At 39.4% G+C, this 22307-nt stretch overlaps 1 protein-coding gene across 2 annotated transcripts; it reads right to left on the bottom strand.

The window, feature by feature from the left end:
* Window positions 1–461: 461 nt before the first annotated feature.
* On the bottom strand, window positions 462–21085 carry DIPK1A (divergent protein kinase domain 1A). Of its 2 annotated transcripts, none has more exons than XM_055724231.1 (5): window positions 20761–21085; window positions 6125–6259; window positions 5739–5846; window positions 4647–4823; window positions 462–3233 (listed from the first exon to the last, which is right to left on the bottom strand). In XM_055724231.1, exons 1-5 carry the CDS (start codon window positions 20812–20814, stop codon window positions 2421–2423), a joined length of 1287 nt encoding a protein of 428 aa, XP_055580206.1. In that variant the 5' UTR covers window positions 20815–21085; the 3' UTR covers window positions 462–2420. The 2 variants fall into 2 exon arrangements, with proteins under 2 accessions (XP_055580206.1, XP_005445593.2); XM_005445536.4 differs by lacking the exon at window positions 20761–21085 and adding an exon at window positions 6803–8272.
* Window positions 21086–22307: the final 1222 nt, after the last annotated feature.

Genomic DNA, 22307 nt, shown 5'->3' with positions numbered 1-22307 from the left:
TAATCTTCACAGTAGGTTTTAAAGCCTCTGTCCAGAGGCAGACTTAAGCTTTTGGGAACACAAAGGGCAACACTTTCCCTACTGTGACTTAACTGTACCTGATACTTCAATTAGACAGACATGTATTCCTGTATTTAAGCTTCTTCCAGTAACTGAAGTTAAGCACTTCCAGAGCTGCAGGCTGTGGCTGCTGTTGAAATAGGAACTATTTCACACTGTCTCATCAGTGAATAAAGTGAATTCACTGTAATGGAACATATATATGCTTTATTACAGAAGCCATAACTTACCCCATCCCTTATTTTCTCTTACAGCTCAATTTCATTGGTATTTGTTATTTATTTCCCCTTAGACTGAGTTGCTGGCACAGTTAAAACATGAGTCAAGTAGGCTACAGGGAATGTATTGCTTTAAAATACTGATATATGATAAGTACGGCTACTGAAAGACAAAAGGAGGCCTTTGATTGTAAACAAAAGTATATTTTTTTTCCTCCAATGAAAGGTTCAACTTTATGCAACAGCAATAGAAATGAAGATTCTGTACAACAAACTGCACTATTAAACATGTTTTCCAGTTGTTTAAAATACCCAACATCATTTTGTGTTCCATAATCTTCTCTGCCCAAAAACCTATTGGCAACTACAGTCAGATTTTTCCCACCACGAACATGACCACTTTACACTTGAGTGTATTCCTGGCTACAGATACTTACTAGCTTGTGGTTGGAGGACATCATCAAGTTAAGAGACGATAATTCACATTAGCACAGTAATTCTTAAATGAAAAAGCCAGTGTTTACAAAACAATAACACTTTTAACCCAAGCTGCGTACTACGGTATGGAAAAATGAGTTTGTTGGTCTTCTACTTAAATTGTTTAAGGAAAGCATTTAATACAGGATAGCTAAAGGAATTAAGAACCTTCAAATATTTAAATAAAGCTTGTCCTTAACTATGCTGAAAATGAATTAAAGGGCGAGGATGACTGCTACTAAAACCACTTCCTACCTAATTGTTAACGTTTATTTTAAAAATGCTTTTAAGTATTGAGGACAATGTTAAGGTGTTTTATGGACATCCAGTTCTGAGTAATTGGAAACAGATGTAAATCTGAGAAAAAACAGGTGCAGATTAAAGGCAGTACATTGGTCATGCCATATGGAATGCCAGGATCAGATGGTTTTATTTACTCAAGACTTAACAGTGACTCATAGATGCTACTATAAAAAAAATGTAGTAACACTACAGCTCACTTAAATTCCACCTCAATGCTAGCTGTTACTGTCTCACAGGCTCATTTAAGCAGTGTTCCATGATCCTGAGCAATCTAGCTTGTGTCCCGCAGTTCAGGTCTAGCTCTGGCTTATATACATCCCACAAGAGTTCAAGAGAATTTAAGGACAAGTCTGTACCCAAATCTGGAGGGACAGTAAAGAGTCAAAACTTTATCCATAGCTATCACTCGTTTCACATCTAGAGCAGATTCCTGTGCTATGCAAGTTTCCTTTTTTAACTGCTTGGTTATTTCTGCTATCAGTATTATTAAAAATTAAGTTCCCATGCAATAGCTCACTCCACAAACTCCTTACTTTTCCATGTTTGCTACAGTTTAATTTGAGTTAAATGCTTCAACTGAAGTACGATAATCTACAGTTTTTGAAATGGATGCTGATACTGCTTCTAGACCATGTACATGATTGTAAAAAATAACATCCTAATATTCTTGGCTCCCAACATGGTTTGCTGTGTGAGGATTTAAAAAGTGTTGAACTACTTAAACATTCAGGATGTAAGCATGAGGTAACAAGGTGTAAACAGAATCTGATTTAAGTCTCATATTACAACCTGTCAGTTCTAGAGTAAAATCCTAATTTTCCACAGCTTTAAAATTATTAATGTGCAAATTCTGCCGTGCCAAGGTATTAGTAAACTTCAATCTCAACAGTTCAGTTTATTCACAACAGCAGCTTGGACTTGGACACATTATTTGCAGTAGTGGTGTTTCTTCATAAAACTACTTAAGATTAAAGTCTTATGCAGGTATTTCACAAGTGAGCAATGATTTGCACAGAATTAGAAGATGTTCCATCACTTGATGTAGTGGCACAGTAAATACTTTTCATCCTGTTAAAGATCTGACAAAGTGCACAGAACAGTCAAGCATGCAAGGGTTTTGTTTCCGTAACATAGCAGTGGAACACCAGAAGTGCTTCTGGCCTCTGCCCGATCATTCAGTGGCACATTCGTTCTTTGAGAAGCCCTATCTTAAAGGTACTGACTGAAGGGCAAGAGTTATAAGAGCAATTAATGAAATCTTGAGTAAAGAAACCTTTAAAAAATGCTGCAGATCATTTTTATCAAATGTGATAGGCCACCTCTAGTGGCAGGCATCAATGTTATCTTCTGCTGGTGGAGAAGCTAAGAGTCATTTGTATGGGAAATTTTCTTCCACAGTAAAGTTTTTAAGTTATTCAGTATTAAAGAATGCTCCATTTCCATCTGATTTGCTGTGACTTTAAGAGCAATACACAAGTACAGTTGTTTTTCTAGTTCTTCATGGATATCAGAAGGAGCACCACGAAGCAGATAGTCTTTAAGCAGCTGACAGGCTTTTGCCAAATTTGGCTGAATTACTTCTGTGGTACATCTCATTTTGTTTTGGTCACACAGAGTTCTACAGTCTGCACCATAAATACAGTCCAAATCTGATTCACACTGACGATCTTTAATCATTTCCTTCAAATGCATTTCTGGCACAATTTTTCTCATGTCCATCATTTTCAAATCATATTTATCATTATATCCCAAATTTTTAGCACTTGTATCACACATAAGAAAGTTTCCATAAGGTCCATGGAAAATATCTTCCACAAATTCTAAAAGCCCTATAGCTATTTTTGCCTTTCTTGGCCATGATGGAGTAAACCATTGGTCCATGCTTCTTCTGAAGCCAGAGGGAATGAAAAGTTCTATAATCCATGGAAGGTTGATTCCATAGAGAGAGGTATATTCAACTCTTTCAGTCACATAGAGATTCCCACAAAAACCCAGCAGCTTGGGAGTATGTTCTTTATCCTGCAACATCACCATTAACAGAAACTCATCTAGCTGCAGAAGTGCCCATGCAGATTTTGCTTCTGGCAAAGAAACTCTACCATCTTTGTTTCCATCAGCAAAAGATAGGATGAGATTAACCAGTTCTGAAAGATTTCCTTGTTCACCCAATTTTGCCTAAAAGCAACAAATGAAAAAGATTAAGTATGATTTCATCAACTGCCACCAATCCACCTGTCATTCTACCTCTTCTTACTCTCTTTCTGTGGATAGTAAGGTAGGCTATGTTATGTTACATTCTAGTTTTCATTGATTATAAACGTCATAGGACTTGCTATCAGATGCCTGAAGAGCTTGTTTTCTGTTCTGTTTTCAAAGGCACCAAGTATATGATCTTAGAGTACTAGCGTTCTTTGCATTTCAAAATGCAAACATTTAAAATTCAAATACTGTTCTTGGTCATATCAGTCTAGAAAAAATCATAGCAAGTAGCGTGTTAAATGTTCTCACAGAAAAATGTAGAATTTAAACATCTAGATCAGGTTTAGTTTTCAGATGACTAAACCTTACAAGTGTAGAGAAATTACAGTAGTGTCAAATATATTTTGGACAACTATAAAACGTACCAAGGCACACTGGGTACAAATCCCATACAATAAGTGTACTGTAAAACTTTGTTATTTGATGTAACCACCTCCATCGTATCAATACAGAGAAAGATACCATTGCTGGAATCAGAACTGTTGCATTTTCAACTACCACAAATACACACAAAGTCATATGAACTTTTCCCAGATTCTCCTGAAAACTACTCAAAACACCTGCTCTCACCCTTTCTTAGGGAAAAAGCTACTGTAATGCATGACAACTGTCATCAGTTTTACGTAATTATGTTACATGTGTGTGCATGTGTACACATTTGCTCACTCAGCTAGAACAGCATTATTTCCATCACTGGAGACACAGGAACTGTGACAACAGCAAGAGAATTTTAAGAAATAAAACCCAAAACAGTATTGACACAGCATCAGAGTGATTAGTCCATTTTATGAGAATTGTGGGGTAGCATTAAGGCAATAGAAATAAGTATCACATTAATACAACACCAAGAGAAGTGTGAGAAGCGTGGCTGGTTATTCCCATTGAGAGTCCCGCTGCTCAGTTAACATAGTAACTCTTCCAAGCATGAAACAGTTTTCAAATTGCGTTTCAGTCTTTGTACTCAGCTACAATAATCCCACAAGGAGAAAAAAAAACCCAGAACACTAAAACTACTCAACTCCCCTGCCTCTCCCCCCAAGTATTTTTACCATATTTTCTATACAAATACAAGTGAAATCTGTAGATATGCAAGACTCATACCAGCTTCCATCTGTTGAAAAGTAAAGAAAAGTAGTAAAAAAAAAGATTTAAAATTAAGAAAATTAGTTACTTCAAGATAAGTGCCTCTGGGAAAAAAAAAAATTTGTGCTGGTTATTTTTCTAACATGCACTTGAACAAGGTTCATAGAATAGGGCATTCTCGCCAGCTGCAGGAAAATAAGCCTTTCTGTTAAAATAGAATAAATATATATAAATAAGTATACTTACTTTGAAAAGACTATATACCATTTCTTTGAATTTCTCAACAGTGGTTCCTCTTGTTGGTTTATCAAACAGGACTATTTCCTTCCTTGGTTCTGGGTCAGTACCAAAATCCAGTCTAGCAGCTTCTTCCATATGGCATTTTATAACACCTTGCAGATTTCCCCAGATTCCTAAATACATCTATGCAGGAAAAGAGGGAAAAAGGTAAAATACACTGTAGAAGTCCATCACCTAAAGACCACCTGTACTCCAACCACTGTTTCAGGTGTCAAGCAACAACACAGATTAGAAAATGGAGTCCTGTGCAGAGCACATTCAAACAACGGCAACTTCAAATGCACTACTGCAGCTGCTCAGGAGACACTAGTTTGTCAAAATACAACAGACAGCTTGATAAATATTATATTGACATTACTGCTGCCTTTGCACAGGTTGTTAAGAGCTGCTGCTTCTATTTGAGAAGGAGGATAGCAGAGTAGTGTGCTATACAAAACTATAGTTATTCTACCAAACCATGGAAGGATCCAGTGTAATTATGTATTTTTTATATATAAATGTTTCCAAAATATATGTATTCTAAAATAACAATATACTCCCTACATCCAGGAATAATATATATAAATAAACCTGTATGTAATATTATATAGGTATCTATTGTATATAGTATACTATTAAAGATATATACAATACCTATGTATTTTATATATAGATACATTATATACACACACATAAACATGCTCTGTATGTCACAGCAAACAGAGTTTGAAATAATCTGTATTAAATAGATACAGTTTGCTGACACTAAGGTCTACTTGATGTTCCAGACCAGGGGTCCTCAAACTTTTTAAACAGGGGGCCGGGCACGGATGCAGTGGCAGGCAGTCATCTGCGGCTGCTTGGTTTCCCCCCCAGCCCCCGGCGGGGAGAGGGGGGGGATGGGGGGGGGCAGGGGGGGTCTGTAAATACCAGGGGCCAGATTGAGGACCCTGGGGGGCCATATCCGGCCCACAGGCTGTAGTTTGAGGACCCCTGTTCCAGGCAATGAATTTCAGTGGGAAATACAAAACCAGAAAGTTTGGATGAGTAAAGCCATACCTGGCTGTTGGGCTTTGTTGACAAACATTTTCCAAAATACAATGTTTCCTTAGCACAAAGACTGCTACATGCTGACCCATCAATAATTCCAGTCTTGTATTTATCACACTGAAACAAACAGGGAGAAAAATATTTAACAAATTGCCCAAGAAAGAATGAAATAACTATAGCTCTCCCAACACCTGACTGTTAAGAAAACAATTTTAATAACCCTACACCAAAACAATGTTAAGAAACATAACTGGTTTTATCTGTAATTAAAAATATAATCTTACTTCAATGTGATGGAATATCAGAATCTGATTAATTTACATGTGGTGCTGACTGAATTGGCTGTGGAATTAGTCAAGACAAACACTTAAGAAAGCTATGCTATATATACTTACTATTATTTTCCTACAGTCATGTCCTCTGCATAGTTCTGTGTAGGTGGAATACTGAACATAGGTAACCCAGCTGCCAATAAATACTACTAACCAAGAGATGAAGAGATACTTCATCCGCATATATGAGAAACGTACCTAGAGGACACAAAGAGAAAATATTCTTTGTAATTCATGCAGCAGTAATCAGAATGATAGAAACAAACATGATTTACTATTTAACTTTTAAGAATTTGACTTCCATAGTGATAAAACAAGCAGACTGCATTACAAGGAACCTTCACTTCCTTCAGTGAGAAAAACCGATAGGGGAGGTCAGTTTGACTTATGTAGGTGGAAGGAAAATTAAGATATAAATAAACAGAAGAAATGGTGACAGAACCTCATAGGGCAAGCTAGACTGCAAGAATCAATTTGATCAAAATCATAAACTGCCAGAGCTCAACTGCTTGCATTTTTCTCTAAGACCGGTTATTTGTGTTCCACTCCCAGTAAACCAAATCCAACAGACCAGGCATCTGGTCAAAAAAATAATCTGTGTTAACGTATAAATATGCAAGATAGATACACAGTGAGCTGGGAGGGTATCAGGGACAGGTTCCATGTGCTTGAGTCTCCCTCTTCTTCCTTGAAATGACATCATTTAATGAGGCAAGTAAAATTCCTCTGCACCAGCCTCACCTTCAGTGGCATTTCCATAACTGTATACAAGACTTCCCTGTTGTTTATGTGGCCTCAAATTTACATTTTTCACTAGGAAGAGAAGAAAAAAGTATCTATAAATCAAGAACTGAGGGAGAGTTAAGCGCCTTATAAGGGAGGAGGCACGTTTTTATCTTTTTCTTCCCAATCCCTGCCCCCAGAGTCTGGTGTGCTAATGGTTTGATTTTGATACTTACATCAGTATTAGAAAAAAATTAGAAAGTCATTATCAGCTTAGCAACAGGATATAAGGAAAGTGCATGAGACCAGCTATATTGGGTCAGTATGAGATCCTAGATGCCATCAAAGGGTGAAAACCAATAATATATATCCCAAATGTGTTCCCATTTTCCTCTAGAAGAGCTTGCTAAGCCAGATGTGATTTTCTATATTTGGTAAATCACAAATCATTTAACTTCCATGAACTTAACCAAACTACCACATAAACTTCTAGCATCCACAACACCCTTTAGCAATTAATTTCACAGGTCTACTATCCACTGTACCGAGGTCAGGGACCGGACTTCCTTTTGCTTAAATCTGGTTCATATTAGCTCTGTTTGAGATCCCCTAGTTCACATATTGGAAGAGATGAGTTACCGGTTTCTGTCCACTCTCTCCCAATCTGTCATGATTTTGTAAGCCTCCATCACATGTCTCCCTGCCACATCATCTCTTTTCCAGATTGACAGGTCCTAACTTAGCTGTTCCTCATAAAGCAACCATTCCCTATATTTGGAAAAGGTTCCAAGTAAGGTAGCAACAATGAGCAGTTTTGCTGCCACATACATACATACCAGGTTAACCCATCTCACACATACTAATTTCAGATGGCTTCATCTGCATGGGAGAAAAAGCACTGGAATAGTTCCAAATTACTACAATTTGATAGTAATTTGTAAATGTGGCTTCAGCTTTTAAGTACTTTATGTTTTAGAAAGAAATAATATTACTAAAGAAAACAATCTCCAACAGATATAGGAAGATCATTAAAGATGCATTTCCCTTTCTAAATACATAATTCATTTTTAAGGAAAGTAAGATCAAAGAAACAGTTTAAATCAGTTGAATGGTAGCTTGGTTTATCACCTCTTACAAGAGCTGACTATTTGAAATATTAACAGAAGTAGTATAAACCCTAGGTATAGGAGTCCTACTCCTATAGAATCCAGAGTTCTGACTCTTCCATCTTAACTCATCTAGTGATTCAGGGTATAGTTTTGCACAGGCACTCACTCCATCCAAAGACAAAAGAGGGAGTGTATCTTGACCCCATACAATTCTGTAGGGAACATCAAATGCCAAAGAGAAGCAGGAATGCGAGAAACAGCACAGAAAAACTGCTAGGAAAGATGATGCTATATGGCTCAGCCCTTGATTTTATATCCTATTACCATTCCACCTTATAACCTAACAATTTTCAAAAATCAATAGGTAATCGTGAATCAAGGAGAAGGTGCATGCAAGGTGTTTTAACACTTGCAAATGTAAAAAAGCAATCCCAAAGTCCACGTAGCTCATTCTAAGAGAAAGATTGAGAGCCTTTTGGCTGTATTTTGAGAGAAGTGGGTAGACACCCCTTATGCCCAAATGACCCTACAATACAATGCTGCCAAAGTCAAAGGCCTCAGTCCAAGGAAATCTTAATCCTTGACCCCTCACATACCCCCCATCACACACTCCTCCCAACAAAAGCACCAAAAAGCCCAAACTGAATAATGCAGGAAGGTAACCCAACAAGTTCCACAGAAAAGCAGAAGCATGTTGGCATGGCCTTTGAACAGTTCTAGCATAAATATTTCTCATGATGCTCTACATCCTTTCAAAACGTGCAAGTACCATGAAATTCCACATCAAAGTAAGTGTTTGTGGTTCCAAGATGCTAATAAATACATTTCCACAATATCTGCACCAATTCAAATTTAAATACAAAATAGGTGAACACTTGTCCTTAGGACAAGTGGAAGCAGACCAGCTCTCCCAAGGCCTCACAGGTAATGACTCATACCTAAATCTAGATCTCAAAAGTCACAGTCCACTGCTCTAACCACAATTTCTCTCTTTCTACAGTAGAACAAGGGTTTTAATATTGTCTTTATGCGATCTACTGAAGCTTGTTCAAATCTGCACACTCTTCACCTTGCTTGGAACAAGAATTCAAAGCTTCACTGAAAAATTAGGAACATCACTAAAACATATTTGGGAACAATCTTAAACTTCAGACATCTTATGGAAGTAAATTACATTTGCAACATGCTTGTATACAAGTCTAACACAAGAGGTCTGACTTGTAAGTGGATGTTTTCTTTCCATAGGATCATATACACACACTTGCCTACTTTATCATCTCAAACCTTTCCTTGTGTCAAGACCAGTTACTCTGCCTTTGAGTAAATATTGTAGTTACAGCCCAGCATTTGGAGATTCAAGAAAGTAATTTCTATTTTCTTTAATATACTAAGCCATAATTTTCTGTATTTCAGCTGAAATAACACAAGATTATATGGTCATACAGCCAGAGGAACTTTACTGATAAGTAAATATTTACAGACCAGCACTCATTAGTGTTACATTCTGAATTTTTCTGCTTTTGAAAAATCAGAACTGAAACAGACCAATTGCATCTTTGGACTTGCTTACACTGCAATTTCACCATACAAATTGTTCAGTACAGTACAAATTGCCTGGCCCTTGCTTCTTTGCATCTCTATATTGAAGCCCATTTTTATTGTAATGACACTCAAAGAACAGTTTGTGAGATGAAATCAGGAAGTTGACCTGATTCACAGCACAAGTCTGCAAACAGTTGTGTCAGCACAACTGCAAGATAGCACACCTTGGCAAAACCACAAGAAATATTCTAAAGTAATTTTGCCAACAACATTTTAAACCTATTTGCCTTATTTTTAAGTTTTGTTCCTCCACTGTCGGTGCTGCAAGTGAAAACAGTTTAAAGATGACCACATACTGCAAGCAATTATTTTTTTAACCATTCATGTTTTAAATGGCTGAAGAGAGCAAAATGAATATTCCTTTCCATAACATATATAGCATATTCATGTACCAAAAAGTCACTTGAAAACTAAATCATTGTACCCACCCACAGTAAATGATGCCAATAGAATCCCTGGTCTTCTCTAAACATCCATAAACAAGACTAAATACAAAAAATTTATCATTAAATAATGCAAAAGATTTGTTTATGCTGTCTAAGAAGTACTATCAGAATTCTGAAAGGCTGCTTGTGGTAGTGTAGACGTCTAATACTTTAATGAAACTACACATCTTCAATATAAATACAGGTTAAGAGGAACATGGAATACAAATATCCAAACCCACACTTTCTGGGGAAAAAACCAATCCAAAAAACAACTTTCAAAGATTTGAGCCACTTCAACAAATGAAGTTCTTGAGTACCCTCTTACTTATATGTGATTAGAGAAGGAAAGGTAGGAGTGCTGTACAGGAACATAGATTGTCATGCTAGACTACAACAATGGTCCATCAATAAAGATGCTTTGAAGAAAATCGTAAAAAAAAAAAAAAAGGCATCCTATAAAGCAATTACCAATGCAAATTTAGAAACCAAACAATCAAATATTTCCTCACAAGTTGTTGTTTCAGATCATGTTTTCTTCAAAATAAAAAACTTACTTGGCTTCTTGTGACTGAAAGCCCATCATATGCTGCATCACTATTTCACTGCTAGAAGCCTCTGACAGACACACCTAGGACAAGTGAACTTTCTGTAACCCATAGCTTGAAATGCTTCATACCTTTGGTTGCTCCAAATGAGGGCTGAGGTTAACAAGGGCCATGTTAAACAGAAAAAAAATCTATTTCTTTAACTGATCTATGTTTAAGCAGAGGATTTCTGTCTCCAGGACAGCTAGCTCCTCAACTGATTAAAAATTTCAAACTGTTTTTCAGTTTTTATGAAACTAAGCAAAGGTTTTATTGTGAACAATCAAGAACTGAGCTGAGAAAAATTAAATGGAGAACCTGATACTGCTTCAGAGTGAACTCTCAGCCACGACCTGTAAGCTTTGAAAGCTTATGTAGGGAGACCTGGGAGGGGAGGAAGTGGTTCCAAAAAAATGGCAACAGGATGAACAATATTACCTAGCTTCAAAATGGAGGGAAAACACAGAACTGTAGCAGATGTAAATAAATCAGCTTTTTTAACAAGAAAACCTACAATAATTTATGAATACTTATAAAAATATTACAAACAACCAGCATGCATTACAGCCTTTCCTCTTGGAAGAAATAATCCAAGAAAGGTTAGTTTCAAAACACCCAAAGGTGATTCCAATCCATGCAGCTGCAGTCCTGCCATGTGTTTCAGCTATGCATCCCTAATCCTTCACTCCTTCAAACACACTCATTTGACTTGATCTTCAAACTACCTAGTTAAAAAAAAACAAAACCAAAACAGACAGATACTACCAACTGCTTTTTTTTTTTCTGCTGATAAATCTTGACCAAATAGTTCCTTCAATCAGTTCCTCTTTCATGATATTTTATTGAGAGTGTTGTAAGGCAGAAGTAATCTCTGCTATTTTCCTCAGAAGCACAAAGACCTTAGCTGGAGTAACATGTAATTTCCTCTAAAGTATGGTATCCACAATATGGATATAAACTGGATGGAGTACAAAAGGAGACCAACAATAACACTGTGTGGTTTGCAGCACATTTAGAAACAGCTTAGAAAAACGTATGAGTAAGCTGTGGGTAGGGAGGACAGAACAACCAAAAAACCCAAACTGACAGCAAGGGGCTGGGTAGCATAAAAAAAAAAAAAAAAAAAACCAAAACACAACCAACCACACACACCATACATAAGCCTTTCCCACTGAAAGAACACTACTAAAAAAAATTACAGAATTGCAAGACTTTTAGTGTAATTTCTTGGCTTAAAAAAAAAAAAAGAGACAAAATATAACATCTACATGCTTACAATATGAAGAATCACAAACTTTCTTGCAAACTACACTACTTAGACTGATGGAAAGCAGTAGAAGTCATCCTACATGTGAACCAGCAATAAGTGAGAACTGATACTTCACCATTGGTTCAGAAATACTTCCCCCAACCCCCTCCAGAAGAGAACTGAAATCTTAGTTCAAGCTCAGGTGGACTCAGTCTCATCTATTCTTTCTTCCAGACCGTTTTCTGCGTTTAGTGATTTACAATTTTCACTTACTAGTTTCTTCTTTCCAGTACGCATCTCAAACTCTTTGCATAGGCAGTCTTAGTATCCCCCTCTTGAATCACTCATTACCTGCTATCCTTGTTCTTCCAGTTATTTCCAGTCTATTTCCATCTGATTCTGCAACACTGGCCTCAGTTTCAATCTTCTACCACTGTCTGTCTTCCATTCTCAAGTAAGTTTCCAGCACTACTCAGTGTCTCATCTACTTCAGTTTCCCCAGCACCACTTCCCTGCTTCAGAATCCTTGTCCTGAACACACAAAATGCACTTATCACCCACAAGCATCCTTCTTTCACAACTCTGGGAAGTCAGCAGAGGTGGTATAGCAAAGCAGTAGGAGAACGTCTCTCTCCCTGTTCTCACTTCCAGAACCAAAGGAAAGCTGTAAGCAGAGCAGACTGATTCTTTGCATAGTTTAGTTCTTACACCCACACTACACAAAACAAAACGAGATTTACTCTTCCCCAGCAGATCTGTCCCAGGAAGACCAGGTTACCAGCCCTGAGACAGCCCTCCAGCAGAGGTCTCCTGAAACACAGTTTTGAACTGAGAGGTGACCCAAACCAGTAGATAAAAACATTCTACAGGACTGAGGGATCACCTGATCTGCATCAGTTGTGAGCATACAACCATATTTTTCTCAGTCCATCTAGAGAACACAATGGGCTTTTTCTTTGTTCTGTTCATGCTTTCTGCTAGTTGAAGAACAGATGATACCTACTACTTTTAGCACTTAAAAATAAGAGCTACTATAGTACAGTCATGCAGGTTCTATGTCTTCTGTAATAATTTACTTATTTGTTCTTATACTACCTAAAAACTCACCGTTTCATAACTTAATTTTTTTTTTTGCTGATTTCAACATAGTAATAATGCCAATAAGTGCTCTATAGTATAGTTCCTGAGATTATCTAACTAGGTGAGTCATTCATCTATTTTTACTGTGACCAAACATTTCGGTAACTAGATACAGCATCAAACAGAAAGAATGACCTTCTTTGCCTGTGCAAGCACAATGAAAGACAGCAGCATCTGAAAAGAGGTACAAAAATATTTTTATTTAAAATATGGTACTTAAAGAAAATCAGATCATATTCAATTATTATGACTATGCAATGAAGACATGTTCATTAGGTTTTTGTACTCATCTTTTTGTCAGGAATGACTTCCCATCAACCGAGCAAATGTTATTGCCACTCCCTTGCCCAAATCCTGTCAAAGGTTACCACCACATAGCAGAGTCTGCAGAACCAAAACCAGTTAAATATACTCTGAGAATCATCTTCATGAAAAAACATTTTCACTGGAAGCTTTCTGTAGTCAAACAAATAAAGGGCTGGAGTAACTAAGGTATAGGCGCATGCTCGCTCTGCCACTCCAGCTGTATGTATAGCATGGGGTCAGAGGAGCATCTTGGACTTTGCCAGCAAAACTCCACAGAGCTCAGCTTTCAGGCCTCTTGCTGACTAAGTACAATTAAGATGTGCCAGGCTGAAATGCAAATGGCTGCATCGGCAAGGACTGACTGAAACCATCCTTAACTTCTTGCATGCACAGCCACAGAGCCAACATGAAATTTTATTTTCCGTCTAACTAAATGCCACCAGTGTAGCGTTGTGAACTTAATCTCAGACAAAGTTTCACCATGCATTTCATAAAATATATGAATCCCAAACACAACCATCACACTCACATAATCCTCCAGCAACAAAACTCTCAAGCATCCAGTCTGAAAAGGATGTGTTTTTAAACAGCTTATGGTATTCTACCTAAATTTGCTGCCAGAAAAAAAAAAAAAAAAAAAAAGGGGGGGGGGGGATATTTTGGAGTTTCAGGTAAGTGCTCTTCCTTCCCACCCAACCTCCCACATTCCTTACTCATCCTAGAGCTACTGAGATGCTCTATATAGAGCAAGAAAGAATGGTAGTCTGCTATCCTCCATCCAGCACTTGACCTACAGCAGCTGGAAAACCTGACAGATGACATTCCTACATATAAAAGCTTTCTCCAGAAATGTGTTGAGGTTTTGTTTTTTTAAGTAAACAGCACTGTAGTACAAGCACCACAATTTAAGAATTCGGTAGCAAAGCTGGGTGCTTTATCATCTCATGTACTTTAATTTTCAAGTGTCTTTCATTTATGAAGTTTAATTATGTTTCTTCAAAATTAGCTTTTTTGAATCCTACCAGAAGCCTTCTCGTATCTTGACATACGCCCTGCATATTCTTGAAGGAAACACTTTCTCTGTAAATCTCATTCTTCGGGTAAGTTTAGGTACTATTTCTTTCAGAAAGTAAGTAACAGTACCAGTTAAAAATAAGCTAAAGAAAGTTTCCTATGTTAGCAGCATAATTTATCTAAAACATTTAAGTTCATGGCTTTCTCCTTTAAGCCACAAAAGGGCAGGCTACAGCACAAGGGCAGGATCAACGATGCAGATCTTGGCAGGGGGGTGAGTTGGTGAGGACCAAGTTAACACAAAGTGTATTCAGTTACAGCATTTCCTACTTTTTTCCCTCTTCAAGGCTGCTAACTATAAACTAACCGCATCCACAATACCTATTCTTGCAATGTAAAAGAACCGACCTTACATCTCAACAATACTAAAATCCTCTGCCAAATGCGTGCGTGAACGTCAATACTTACAATCATACTCATAAAGGTTCAATGTTAGATTTACTTAGCTTCTTTGGGGCAGGGTATAGGGGATGTATTCATATGGTCCGAGCCCCAGTTTACCCCATATTGCACTCTGCGTAGCATTCCAAGTATTTCCTTTACGTTCTATTATACAAGTGTGGAGACAAGGAACGTAAGGGGAAATAATTTTTTTTGCTATAAAATGGATACTGCCCCCCCAAAAGTAATCAAATCAACACAGGAGCTATAGCAAGACACCTCCTTTCTTCTGATAAGCACCAAGCCTTCTGGCAAGTTCAAGTGCTTTCTCTTACATGCAATTTTCAGTTTTATTTCTCCAAAGAGAAGTACCATTTGCCAGAAACGATCATAATTTGAAATACATGCCACATTTGGATACCAAACACAATGCATAAAAACAATCCATGACAAAATTTGCATCAGTACAGTTTCTCAGTATGTTTACTTCAACATACTAGCATGTCTTCCAGGGCTTTCTAGCTCACAGAAGCCAAATCTGGATCTATAACTCCATCACACACACTTTCAGAGATTTAAATTAACGCAAGAACTTCTTTTATTATACGAAATTCTACCCACAAACAAGGAAGGATACCAAATATAATGACAGGGAATTTTCAGTGATTCAAGCAACAACTATGTGATACAGGAGCTCATAAAACTTAAAAAAAAGACCCACAGGTTGCAGATTATTATGAGCAAGCAACCACAAAGAGGACACAAACGTCATTTACAGATACTAAGTGCAAATACATGAAGGATCATTGTTCCACAGCTGCAGCCAGTCTGGAAAAAATAACTGCAGAGAACAGGATGCTTGGGGCAGAGTTTGAATAAGAAAGGTAAAAAGAGTATTTACTTTTTTTTCCATTTGATTTTTGGTTTTAGAAGTGACTCCTTCATAACTATTTAATTACCTAGTCATTAGTAAAATATTGCAGAACACCTAGAAAGACAACTAAAAATTATTTCGTCACATCCTCATTTCTACAGACCATTCTGACAATGATCTTCCTAAAGCCTGCCACAAGACTTCCTCTACAAAATGTCTTCTATTAATACGATTACTGAACTTATTTCTAATAAATTAACTTTCTTCAGTATTTCCCCCCACTTACACAAGAGGAAGCTCCTATGAATCAGGAATTATAGCAAATAAGTGCTAATGATTACTTTTCATCAATTTGAAAGATAAGATACAATGATTTCCTTTAGAGACAGGCTGGGGGTTGGATGGTTGTGTGCTTTTTTGTTGGCTTTGGGTTTTTGGTTTATTTTTTTGTTTTAAATATTTTTAATAACCCTAATATTGTAGGACATAAATAATAGCACACAATACTACTGGTAGAATCTGAGAAAGATCAATAGAAATAAATCTGACAATTTTAGACAAAGCTGTTTCATGTGTAAAAACTGCTTGGGAACCCAAGCTTCTGGTATGACAAACCTTAATTCCTCAAAGTTTCTTGCTGACTCCTTCCATGAACCTTTAAAATACTAAACTCTAAACCAAAGTTCTATTTAATGCAAGTTTGCACTAAACTCATGCCGTCTGATATAATCTCAGATACTAGCAGTGGTCTGCAGGCCTCAGGACCACTGCAGAGTATTGACCATATTCATAGTACAGGATAGAATACTGTATATATGGATTTATCCAAATTTGTCCTCCTTCTCAGGCAGAAAGAGGATATGTTTTGGACAGAAAATCCTCCCTAAATGCCATCTGACTACATCATATACTTGGCAGGAAGTCCCGGAGAAGCTAGATTTATTTTGGGCTCAGCACTGTGCCAAAGCAGTCGCGTAGCTTTTGACTTGCAAAAGACTTAGGTCCTGCCAGTTCAGAACACTGACATGAACATACATCTCCTTACACAAGACCACAAGGTTCAACTCTTTTTGTTTCACAGGGAATTACTTTTCTAATAAGGACTTCCTTATCACATTTAACAAAAGGCCCAATCATTATTCTGTTTCTTCCCATATATTCCCCCTCTCAGATTTCTGTTTCCTCCCCAGAATCAGTCTGGGAGCACGGAGACACTTGGTCCACTTCATCTGGAAGTGCCAGAACTGGTGTGCACATGCTGTACCAACATAGCTGGGACATGGATCTACTGAGCCTGGTTAGGTCACATGTGCTCAAGCACCCTGCATACAGCAGACTTATTGCACATATGCTATGCAGATCATTTGAACACATTTCTGAGCAAGAAGTCCAAGACAGAGATTAGGGAGCAATACATACAGAAAGACTTCATTTAGAGTAGTGACAAACTGCTAGAAAACTATTAACAACAACATATTCAGGACAACAGAAGGACTGAAAGTTCCAAAATTATCAAAAAACGAAGAAAGTGTTCAAAACCAGGAAACACATTTCTCATTTCCGCTCCACTCTCCCATCAAGACTTTTAAGTATAAGCCAGGGAATGCAAGAATGAAGGAAAGCACTTGTAATGCTTAAAATGATATTGCAGTTGACTTCTTCCATCACTTGTATATTCTACTAAGCCATGTGCATTGAATAATAATTAGATATTCATCCCCCTGAAACAGAACTGGAAAACCACTTCTGGCAAAACCTAAGCCTGGATGCACTCCAAAGCATATGGAGAGTAACGGATCAAAATGCAACATAACTTGCCAGTTTTTTAAGTGTACTTTTTACTTAAAACATTTTTACAGTTAAAGAGTATGAAAGCATTTCTTTGTTTAATAGTACAGAGAGCTTAATTCCACAAAGTATTCCACATAACCATAGCACATTAATCTTCTCCAAATCAGAGTTGCTAACTCCATTTGTTTTACATAACAGCAATAGGACAGAACAGATTAAAAATTGTAGGCTGATCACATTAGAAATCCTATTTTGTTCTCTGTTCAGGCTGGTTCACAGATCATAAAATGCATTTCAGGTAGGCTGACATGATGTCTGAGAACATTAGCCCACGCTGTCTGGATGTCATGTACTGGACACATTCACATCTTTAAGAGCAGACAGTGCATGCTTAAGACTATGCTAGTGCCTTTAATTATTTATATCCTGAGTAAACAGAATTGGAGATATCTTTCAAAATAAAGATAACTACCAACACTGTGGACAGCACGTTTCTTTTAAGGAAAGGTTAAGCATAAAAAGGATTAAAATCTTAGAGGAAAGAGATGACATAGGAAATTTCTTTCTGTAGGGCTTTGAAATCTGTTTATTCTTTGGCCCTTCAAATGCAGTCTCTTGTATATTACCAAAGTAATTTCCAAGGGGTCTGTAAACTTGGTCCAGAATTTCTAGAGGCCAGAAAACTTTCAAGCATGCAAGTGTTCTTTACATTATTATTATAATGAGCAATCCTGCTGGGTCACCCTCACGATACAATTGCTATACTCCAAGAACAATGTCTGCCACATTTGGGACACTAACTGTTCCTTGTAAAACATAAAATCCCAACAGTGTTAGTCACCCAACTGTAAAATCCTATAAGTACAATTAGATTTTTTGTGTGTGTGTGCTTTTAGTAGCATTTAAAAGTTTGTCAGGTTTGATTTTTTTTTTTCTTGTTTTACTATTATTACATGATTTGCAGTCTAAACAATGGGAAAATTTTGTATTTCAGAGTTAATGTTTTGTGGCAAAACTTTAATGTTGACTCTGTGGGTCCCTAACCACTGGTTTTTGGGCTGAGGTAAGACACCCAAGTGTTCATCCTGCTCCTTTTACATGAGCTCATACTTGATAGCACATCCTTCTTAGCCAGAAAGTTTATATTGATTACCTACAGATCTAGCATTCTGCATAAAAGCTAAAGAACATGTGAAATAATAATAGAACATTTGCCATAGAGTATAAGTTGCAAACCAACTCATAGCATCCTGCTCCTATTACAGAAGGAAAACTAGAGCAGGTATTAAGTTCTGTCTTGCAGAACCCGATGTTCTATCAGCTCACTTCACAACACAGTTTTCAAAAGTCTAACACCTGCCAACAAAATTTGGAAGTCACTCAGCAACACCTTCCATTGTACAACCATCTTCCCTGATGTGCTACTTGAAATACTGTTGATAATACTACACAGATCTTTCCATCTTGCTTGTAGCTACATCTCAGTGAGTTGAAGTCTAGCATTTACTTAGAGAGCATTGGCTTCTTTGGAAACACATCTCAATAAAGCCCTCAGCGATTAGTATAGTTAAACCATGACTACATTTGTCATGTACCAACAGCAACATACACTGACAAGAAGAGCCAATATATTGACAGCTTGCTGCCATTCTATGGCTGCATCAAATATCAACATACATCCACTGTCTAACACTGAAAAATATGCTCACAGAGCCACTATCAGATCTCCTAAAACAAATCTGTAAAATATTCAAACACAGCTTCCAGTTTAAGAAAGCACAACCAAAAATAGCACAATAAAAAAAAAAAATTAAAATCTGCAATAAAAAAAATTATTTGGTTTTTCTAATAAAATATTTTGCTGTCTTGCTGTTTCTCATAAGATTTTAAAATGACATATTTTGCTTGAAAGGCCTTGAAGTAAATTTTGAGAAAAAGAATGAAGAAAAATGTTATCAGGCATCACATATAATGATCAGAGAGACACTTGATTATCAAGGCAAAGGAGGCAAACAATCTGGAAAATCCTAATTTGAAAGGCAGCATGTAGATTATGAATTCATTTTTATTTGTATCACAGGCTTTCTCCTATGGGATTCCAAATACTGTACAAGCATCTGCTTGAGTAAATAGATCAAAAGTAATCCTTTCTAGATTAAAAGTCAAGTGATACCGACCCAGATTTGCAGATACTAGAACACCCACCTCCAAAACTAAAAAGGGTAAGATTATATCCATATATGTACACTTCTCCTTAGATTTTACATCTCATTTCAGGCACTTCTAAAAAGAGAATAAGATTGGGAAAGTTCCAAACGATGAGGAATTAAAACAGTTGAGACTTCAAAATGCACGAGGACAAAGTTTACATGTTTTAATCCAGTGATCACAAAGCATTTTATAAGATAGCAACAGATGATGAACATGTAAGTAGCATATGTAAGAACAGTAAATGTATTTATCCCCTCCACCTCAACAAATGCTCGTTTTAGTTAAAATATCATGTAACACATTAAAAGGAATCCCAGAGAATAACCCTCAATGTACCATAAGGTTGCAACTGAGTAACATTTCATAGTCGAACTTCCTGCTACATGTTAGCTACAGCACTTGCAACCAAAACGTTCTCACACTGATAGCTTAAGTAATACAAACGCATACCTGTATATGTAAATACAAAGTGTGTCTATGAGCGCATACATAAATGCATAGGGCAGCTAACTATTGGACAGGAAAAGAAAAGTGCCAGACAAAAATTCTTTTAGGACACGTGAAAAAATGAGTCTACTCGTGCAAGCTGTAGTCCATCCTCTGATGGGATCGACGTCTACAGCACCGGCGACAGGTGTAAAGGAGGGACACGGGGAGGAAAACATGAGGGATCCTCCGGGCCCTGGCAAAGCCGCGGGAGTAACTGCCCAGCTGGAAATTCCCAGGGAGCCCGAGGGAGGCGAGGGAGCCGGCGGCCGGGCTGCTCCCGCCTAACAGGTCCCGCCAGCGGGCAACGCCGGCCGCTCGGGGAGGGCGCCCCGCGGAGCTCGCTGCACCCCGCAGGCGGCAAGAGGCCCGGTCCGGCCGGCGGGAGGAGCCGCAACAGGCACCGCGGCCCCCCCAGGCCGCCCGCCACCTGCTCCCGTGCCCCGCCGCCAAGGGGCCCGCCGGCCGCGGCCAGCTCCTCAGACCCGGCGCCGCGACCTCCCGCCGGCCGAGCCGCCGAGCGGCAGCGCGGCGCAGCCGAGCCCCGTCCGCCACCAGGCGCCGGCGGGAAGGAACGACGGCCGCGCCCGCGCCGGGCCGGGGGAAGCGGCGAGCCCTGCGGGGGGCGCCCGCTCCAGAGGTAACTTTGCAGGAGGGGAGAGCGCGGAGGGCAGGGTGTGTTGGCACCGGCCTGCCCGGGCCGACCCGCCCGCCGCGGGGGACGGCTCGCTGCCGGCCTACCTGCGCGTAGTGGGGTTTCCTGAGCCAGGCCCCCGGGAAGAGCCGCCTCGCCATGGCAATCACACATCCCCGCAGCGGGCGGCGATCGGAGGCGGAGCGGCGAGGAGCGCTTCCCCGCCTGCCGCTGCCGCCGGCTCGGCTCGGCGCGGCACACGCACGGCGGCGACGGCGGCGAGGGGAGAGGGAGCGAGCGCGGCAGCCGCCCTCTCTCAAGCACCGGCGGCCGCCGAGCGACAGCAGCTGTCAGCGGGCATAAAGGGCGGGCAGCACCGCCGCCACAGGAGCCCGCCCGCGCCGCCACCCGCTGCCTACAGGGGCGGCCGGCAGCAGCTGTGAGGGGGCGGGGCGAGCAGAGGCACCGCCCCTCTCCCCTCGGCCGCGTCCCGCCGGCGGGGCTGGCCCCGGCCCTGCCGCTGCCGTGAGGGGCGGGAGCGGGGCTCGTCCACCCGGGAGCCACCTACGGGTCCCCCCTCGGTGCTTATGTCCGCTAGAGAGTGCTCGGGCCCTGTCTGGGGACAATTATGAAGAAGTCGGTTCATAAATAACGTGTCTCAGTGATTGCAAACAGGTTCCTATCGTTTACTGGACAGGGTATTAAAACCAGCTGTGGGCCTGTTATAGTCTAAACAAAAAAACAACAGTATTTTCTCCGAAATAAGGAGGGAGCATTTGCATGGGCCCATATTAACACAGATTAGGGGCATCTGTCGCATAAAGCGGGGGAAAGTGGCCAGTTGCTCCTTCACCAGGGGATCTCTCAATGCTTCACACGCAGTGAGAAGTTCCAGTCCAACTGCAATTAGTGGGAACACTTCAAGTATAATCACCCTTCCTTACGTAAAGTTTGGGTTTTGTTCTGCTTTCCTGTGTTTATGACTTGATCGCGACTTCTTTTAAGGCAACGTGTTCAGCAGAGCCAGTCTGCCCTGGTTTCGGCTGGGAGACTCATGTTCGTGGGATTTTGGGCTGTGAGACTGGGCAAAAGGATCATGCCATGGTGTGGGGATAAAAATAATGAGGAGATAAATGTAGCATGTTATGGCTTTTGGTGTTCAGTATGCTTACCAAAGAAGGCTGCTTTGATGAAAAGACAGGTCACAAAAATACTGCTGTAAGAAAAAGTTACCTTTTTTTGGCAGGGCTTGCTCCTAAGGAAAGAGTGGATCTGGAAACCAAATGTTAGGAGGTCACAAAGTATTAAAACTCTGCAGAATTTAGAGAGGCTTGTGCTTCTAGATTCAAGAACAGTCTGTGACTGCTTTTTGAATAATATAATCACTGCTAGAGTCCCTCTGAAGTATAAATCTGAAAATTAATTAGTAAGATTTGGCACTCCTGTGAAAGCAATCCTGGCTTTAATAACAGCCAGCGACTCTCGCAGTGAGGGTGTTTTCTTCTCTTCCTATTCAGGCAGACCCAGATGGCCGTGCTTTCTGCATCACCTCCCTCTACAATTCAGTGCTTTGCACAAGTTTAGCTCAATTACGGGCATGCAACGGAAAGGCAACACAAGAGGAGACCACAGAGCAAACATTTAAATGTTTTGC

This window comes from Falco cherrug, chromosome 12, assembly GCF_023634085.1.
Source record: "Falco cherrug isolate bFalChe1 chromosome 12, bFalChe1.pri, whole genome shotgun sequence".
Taxonomy (NCBI): domain Eukaryota; kingdom Metazoa; phylum Chordata; class Aves; order Falconiformes; family Falconidae; genus Falco; species Falco cherrug.
Note: the sequence above shows the minus strand (reverse complement) of the source record. Positions and strands in the feature narration are given on the sequence as shown.